Source organism: Propithecus coquereli, unplaced genomic scaffold, assembly GCF_000956105.1.
Source record: "Propithecus coquereli isolate 6110/MARCELLA unplaced genomic scaffold, Pcoq_1.0 Scaffold196, whole genome shotgun sequence".
Taxonomy (NCBI): Eukaryota; Metazoa; Chordata; class Mammalia; order Primates; family Indriidae; genus Propithecus; species Propithecus coquereli.
The window spans coordinates 710553-717559 of record NW_012144522.1 but is presented as its reverse complement, the minus strand read 5'-3'; the positions used below and the strand labels follow the sequence as shown (position 1 = coordinate 717559).

Genomic DNA, 7007 nt, shown 5'->3' with positions numbered 1-7007 from the left:
GCTTGCATATTTTTGCAACTCCATACTAAGAAAATAAATAACCTAATTAAAAATGGGCAAAGTATTTAATCGGTAATTTATCAGAAATAGAAACGATAATATGTGAAAGGATGCTCAGCAACATGTGGTCTCCAGGACAAGAAACAACAACAGAGCTTAAAAATGAAAATATATTTGACGATATTTTACATCTGCATCAGAAATACTGGCTGCAATTCAAGAGCAAATAGATGCCACGGGATAGACTGAAATTCTTCCAAAATTAGGTAAGATGTTGAAAACATATGAAATAGAATTTAAAAGACATATATTATAAATACATATATTCCAATATTTGACTAAATGCTGCTCCAGAGCACAAAATAGAATGGAGGGGAAGCAATAAGAAATATTACATAGGAAGCGACGTTTCCTCCACTTTCAAATGGAGGAAGAGTTCCCAGCTGCTGAGAGTGGACCTGCTGCCCTGCCGGACACTGACGTTTTTAGTGTCTATGCAAGTGCACAAACACGTATTAGGTGAGGCTTATGTCCAGTTCTATCCTCTGTGCCAGGTGAGGAATGCAGGAAGAAGAAAGCCATCATCCCGTCCTGGAGCTGGGAACGCAGGTTGCACAGAAAAGTCTTAAGGGCCAGCAGGTCTATGTCATCGTTTCCCTCCGCAGCTGTGCGGTCTGTGGGTGGAGAAGGACAGACCCCGGGTTAGGGGAGGAGGAAGAGGAGGAATACCGTTTCTCCCGAACTGTGTACACAGATTCTCCACCAGGGGGCGCATCACTTCCCACCCTCCTCCTCCAGGGACGCTTGAAAGGGTGTGATCGTGCCGCTGTTTTTCCTCTTCCACAGCGAGGTGGGCTTCGACTGTTTAGCGGGAGACCTACAGGCGTAGTGACATTCCTAAAAGGAACAAGGTGGTCCCGCATTGTAAAGAAATATCCCACCTGAAATGCCATTTGTGCCCCTGTTGAGAAACACAGAAATCCTCGTGGTAGTTTGGCGTTTTGAGAACTTCCTGTCACTGCCACATCCCACGGAAGAGCGAAGCGCTCAGGTGTTTTACCTGGAGTCCCTGGGAGACTCGTTCCGGCTACGCCAGGCTTCGGCCAGCAAAGCGCCCATCGCGAGCATGACGAAGGCCGACACACCCAGTCGGACGAGGTTACCCGCGGTGTAATCGGCTGACGCGGTCCCTGCGGGAGCTGGAAGAAAGAGGGGCCTCAGCGCGGGCCCTAAAGGACCCCCCCTCTCAGGCGGACCTGCCAAGTCTGCCTGTCGCATGCGCGCTTGCATTCCTGGCCAGGGTCAGCGGTACCTTCCTTGAACTGCTAATTACCGAAGACAGAACAAGGGGTTCCACCAGGAGTTGGCGTGGGTGTTCCTTCATGTTCTTTGTATTCTCTGACTTTTCTCTCTTCCTTCAGCAATTTCCCCTTCATCCCATCGCCGCCTTCCCACGTTTCCTCCCCACTCCCGGCCCCTCCATCTACGAGGAGGCGCAACGCGAAAGGTCGAAGGGGGACCGGGCGCGGCGCGGGCGGAGGAAGGGGCCGGACTGGAACCGAGTGCCCGAGCCTTTTCTGCCAAGAGGAAGGAGGCCACTGAGCGACCGGCTCAGCACGCCCACGCTCGGGAGCAGCGGGAGAGAGTGAGGAGAAGAAGTTACGAAATCCATTCCTGGAGGCCCCGCTTCTGCTTTTGGTTCCTCATTTGATGAAGAAGAGTTTTGTTGGCAGGAAACCCTTCAAAGCATCGTTGGGAGTCAAATGTGGAGTTCATGACTTACGTGCCAAGTGAAATTTCCTTTAGGGGCATGTTTCTAGAAGGATCCAGCCTCCCTGCTCCGTGAAGGGTAGACATCTCTCAAGAAAGGACCTGCCTGGCCTTTGGGAAACCGGGTTCGGAAATCCAGGGCTAGGGTGGCCCATCAGAGCCTGCAGCCACCCACCATGGGGCGCCAGGAGCCCCGGAAAATGAGTTCAGTTTGGCAACCACTCATTCAGTTAAGCCGGGAAACCACAGTGGCCGGTGGCTGGGGTAGGGTCAGATCAGGGCTCCAGCTGTCTGACCTTGTGCGCACCCGGTGAGTTCAGGAGACCCGGTCGCGCGCTGCTGCAGCTTGTGGGCCAGCCTCTACTCCCCCCCGGGCCGGCCCGGTTCCCCGGCCTTGGGGGGGCCCGGTTTTGGAGTTGGGGCGGCGGCCCTTTCCCCGGGGTCACGAGCACCCGTTCCCGGGGGATCTGCGCCAGAGCTGGGACTGGCGAGAAGTGGGTGGTGCCAACGACGCCAGCATCACTGGGAATCGGCGCATCCCTCCCTGCCGGGGCTCCCGGGGCCCACGGCAGCACCCGCGCCTCAGCAGATGGGGCGACACCCACCAGAGGGGCGCGTGGCTCCACCCTGCCGTCGGGGCAGCGCGTCCTCCACGGCGGAAACGCGGCTCCTGCGCGGGGGTGGCGGGGCGAGACCCACCGCCGGGCATCTGGGACCAGGCCCGCAGCAGCTGCTGGGCCCAGACCGGGAGTGCGACAAGTTAAACCAAGGTGGGTGACAGGTTCAACCAAGGTGGGACGTGTGCTGAATTCAGAGTGTCCCCGCGCCATCAGGAACGACACCCTCTGGAGAGTGGGTGACTGTGGCTTCCTCTCCGGGAGGGGGAAGGGGATGGCAGCAACCGAGGCAAATGGTCCCACCAGCTGTGGTGGGAGGGCGGCAGAAAGGATGCGAACCGCACCGAGGCATCCACGCGGAATAGCGCGACGACGCCCACGTAAACCACGTCGTTTCCGCGGCTGACCGGGGTGTGGTCCATGGGTCTGTAGTGGATTGTCCTGAATTCGCGGGGTGAACCACGGGGCAAGAGAAGCCGGGTGAGGACAGTGACCAGCCCCCATGAGGAGCGGAAGGGCTCCAGGTGCAACCTTGCTATCAGGAGGCCTGTGCATTTGGGGACCCCATCATTTAGGGCCGTGTCTCTGGAGGAGCAGTTCTTATTAACAGAGAAGTGGTGTCCTGGACCATGACCGCAGGGGACCCTACGGTTCCGTCACCAGGCTGGTTGGCGGGAACCGGGGTGAATACTGAATATCCATGTTAGACGGCGGGGAACACACTGAACACCTGGAGGGGGCGCCACCAACATGAGGATAGGCACTGGCTGAGAGAGCATTCCTGGGAGAGGAGCTGAAATGGGATGGCTCCGCCCCCCCAGGACTAAGGTTGGCCGCCTGGTGAGGGCCTGATCCCCAGGACAGGAAAATACCAGGCCCCAATTTTCTGCAGTAGAGGGCTTGGTATCTCGAATTTGGCAACAGCGGCATTTGAGAGGTAAAACGGTTCTGAGGTATCACCGTCCTTGCCTGTCTTTGAAGTCGGTGGGGTGGAGAGAGGGAGGCGGCAATTTCAGATTGTCCAGGTAAAGAGTAAAATATCTGACTCACACACACACACCACTGAAATTCAGTGGCTGGCTCAGCATCCAATACAACGTTTGACTTTATGCACGCGACGAGCTTTAAAAAGGTGGAGTTTAGCAGCTATGTATCTGGGAAATTGTGCATTTCCGCTTCAGTCAAGAAAGGCTTATGCTTGGCAGTGGCCCTGGTTCTAAAGAGAAACCGACATTGACACCCTCCCACCTGGCACATCCCAGTGACTGCAAAGTTCTCTCTAAACCCGGCAGCAACAACGCCCCCTGTAGGCAAAATTCACAGGGAGACAAACGCAGTGATGCCACCGTTACAGGAAGGGGGAGCCCTCTCCTCCTCTCGACACTGACCATGTAGTACTTCATTTCTAATCGTAAAGCATTCACTGGCTGTATGGGAAGAGTAAACAGCAGCGATGGGAATTTCAGCTCTTAGGAGTAGAACATGCAGCGTCCAATAGAGCAGAGTCTGGCTGGGAATAAGAAGGCAATTTTAGAAGAATCTAACAGTAAACGCCACGAGATATGAGTGGATACGCTGTTCATGACACAGAGGCAGAAGGCTGTTCTCAGGATGAGAAAGAATTGCTGGAAATAAAATCACTAATGCCACAATAAATCGAAATTTTAAGAGAGGCAGAAAAGAGTAGAAGGAGGTGTGCTGACGGGTGGATTCCTAATTCCGAAGGACAGCGTGGGACGTTATGCAGGACTACAGGACAAGACTGGCACAGGGGTGGGACTCACACAGGGAAAGATTCGAAAAGGTGGCCGTGCAAATAATAAACAAGCAAGCATTGAAAACAGAACCGATGCTCTCTGCGTAAATAAGAACAATTCTAAAAATCAAAAAAAGTACCTGTCACCAAGATCTCGAGATAACTGCTCCGGTAGGAGGCCCAGAAAGGGGCAGTGGTCTGGTAGTACCCGCAGCTGTAGTTCCCAGAGTCACCAAGTGCCATGTTCTGGAGGGAGAACTCCACCTCGCTCCCTTCTGAACTCTTTTCCTGTATGGGCCACGGCGTTCCTGCCTTCAGCAGAGCAAACATTTTAAACCCAGTCACGTGGGCTGGCTTCTGGCACCACAGAGTCACCTTTTCTCCAGCGGTCACCTTAGGACTTCCGTGGACACGGAGGGAAGGCTTAGGTAAATACCCTGTAAGAGAAGGAAGGTCACGAGGAGAACCCTGGGTCCTCCTCGGCTGCGGGTCTCCCGCAGGAAGAATCGACAGCAGCAAAGGGAATCTGCATGGCTGGGCGGGGGGAGGCGTGTAGCATCCGGTGACGCAGAATTCGAGCAGGAAACAAGATCATTTCAGAGGAAGCCGAACAGCATGTGCCAGGAGAGGCGAGAAGATACTGCTCTATGACGCAACGGCGCGCAGCCGTGCAGACACCACGTCTGGAAATGATTGCTGGGAATAAAATAACTAACACCGAGATCAACCAGAGTTTTAACTGATGCACAGAGTCATGGAAGGGATTCGGCTGATGGTGGGATTAATCGTGTTGAAGAGCAACATGGGAAATTATCCAAGAATGCAGGGCCTGAAAAAGGCAAGGGAGTAGAAATCCTAAAAGAGAAGATTTATAAAGGGATGATAGTGCAAGTGATGAAAAAATAATAAGGGAATAATTAAACAAATTATCTCCCATTAAAAAAAAAAAACACCTCCTAAAAATCATGCAAAACCTTACCTATTACCCAGATCGCAAGATGATCGCTGGGGTTCGAGGCGTGGAAAGGGGCCATTGTCTGATGGTACACGCAGCTGTAGTTCCCAGTGTCACCGACTCTCACCTTCTGGAGGGAGAACTCCACCCTGTTCCCTTCCGAACTCTTTTGCTGTATGGGCAGTGACGTTCCCGCCTTCAGCAGAACAAACATTTTATATCCACTGAAATGGTCTGGCTTCTGGCACCACAGAGTCACGTTTTGTCCTATAGCCACCCTATGACCTCGATGGGCTTGGAAGATTGGTTTAGGTGAAGATCCTATAAGAGAAGGAAGGCTCTGGGGTTGTGGGGTGAAGCCTGGGGTCCCCCACTTGCCCTCGTTCTCCTGGAGTGGGAGTCAGTCAAGGGGCTCTGACCTCCTCCCAACTCCAGGGCGGGGCTCTTCCAACAAGCCCTGGATAAACCCGGGCATTTGATTGTGATCCTGTCTCTCTCCCTCGCCCCCACCAACTACTCTGGAAATGGAACCCACTCTTCCCTCCCTTCCTCTGCTTCCTCCCTCATCCCTGTCCCCCCACATCATTCAAAGGCGCCCCCTCCTCACCTGTAACCAACAGCAGAAGGACATCACTGCGCTGTGACGTTGTGGAGGGGACCTTTCGTCTGCTGTACTCACAGGTGTACCTTCCGGCATCGCTGGGCTGTAGGTCAGTGAGGTGAAATTTAGCCAGGCCCTGCGCAGAACCAGGCGGCATCGAGGACCTCAAAATAGTTCCTCCCTTTCTGAGAGCAAAGATCACGTCCCTGGCAGGAGCTTGGCATCGCAGTGTCACGCTGCTGTTGGCAGGTACCACCGAGCTGGGCCAGGCACCGAGGGAGGGCTTGGGCAGCGAGTCTGGAAGGAAGCAGAGCCCAGGGCCGGGTCTGGCTCGCTCACCTGCTCTCAGGACCCGTTTAAAGAAAGGGAAGGGAAATGGGGGAGGGGGATTTGGGATGAGGGATCAAGGAGGGTTTAATTGCAGAAATACTCACCTTGTTTTGTTACGTTTCTTTGGCCAGCACAGAACCCTGTAAAAGGATCATCATGAGAGACAAGCACCTGCCTGAAGCCAACAGGTTTGGCCTGCCCTGACCCCTGGGGACACCCCAGAGGCTCCTGCTGAGAACAGACTCCTGGAGGTCGTGCACTCAGGAGTTCTCGTTGTCCCCACGCTGGACTGCGGCTCCAGCTCCTGTCTCAGCCCTTCCACCGTTCTCAGCGATTCTCCTGAGCCATCTTGCGTCCCTCTCACCTACACATGCTCCAGGTCCTTTCTCGGTCCCACAGATATGCCAGAAACCCTTCCACTCACATGCTCTGTCACAAACCAGCCCAAGACAGGCCAGTCCGACTGTTTGTACTGGTGTCTCTGTTTCATGTTCTCCCCCCGGGGGACCAGGCGCTAACCACACGGGAGACTGCCCAGCCCTGGGGAGTGAGGTGCCCTCGTTTAACCCCCGATGAAGTCAAGACTTTGGAAATCTCGTACAGTTTCATCTGTGGTAGAGTAAGCACCAAAGGCTGCTTGGTGCCTTGAGTGACATAAATTAAGACAGAAACAATTTAGTTATAAAATCTTAGAGTTTATAAAAGTCTGTTTATCTCCTAACATGGGAGATGCAAGATGTCACTACCTGTGAGCCCCTGGGAGGGGGGGATTCTGTGCCATTCACCTCGGCACCCCCTACACAAGTCCTGGTGCATAGTAGGACTTCAACAGATCCTACTCACTGTCTGATGAGATGGCCAAGTTTAAGCGTGACTCAGAGAGACCTTACCAGAAAGATAAAAGATGCAAACTTACAGGACCTTCATTTCTTCCTCCCAACCCCAAAATGACACCATAATCATCCGTATCCATTAGCT

At 53.8% G+C, this 7007-nt stretch overlaps 1 protein-coding gene across 1 annotated transcript; it reads right to left on the bottom strand.

The window, feature by feature from the left end:
* Positions 1-391: 391 nt before the first annotated feature.
* LOC105809551 (T-cell-interacting, activating receptor on myeloid cells protein 1-like) lies at positions 392-5910 on the bottom strand. The gene is made up of 5 exons (XM_012643387.1): positions 5706-5910; positions 5123-5419; positions 4284-4580; positions 1061-1199; positions 392-674 (listed from the first exon to the last, which is right to left on the bottom strand). Exons 1-5 carry the CDS (start codon positions 5854-5856, stop codon positions 647-649), a joined length of 912 nt encoding a protein of 303 aa, XP_012498841.1. The 5' UTR covers positions 5857-5910; the 3' UTR covers positions 392-646.
* Positions 5911-7007: the final 1097 nt, after the last annotated feature.

Bases quoted from the DNA above. Each gene is read 5' to 3' on its own strand.
- LOC105809551 (XM_012643387.1), bottom strand. From the start codon at position 5,856: ATGCCGCCTGGTTCTGCGCAGGGCCTGGCTAAATTTCACCTCACTGAC. The intron at 4,581-5,122 runs GTAAGGTTTTGC...CTTCTCTTACAG, and splicing joins TCTTGCGATCTGGGTAATAG to GGTATTTACCTAAGCCTTCC. The intron at 675-1,060 runs GTAAAACACCTG...CTCCACCCACAG, and splicing joins GAGTCTCCCAGGGACTCCAG to ACCGCACAGCTGCGGAGGGA.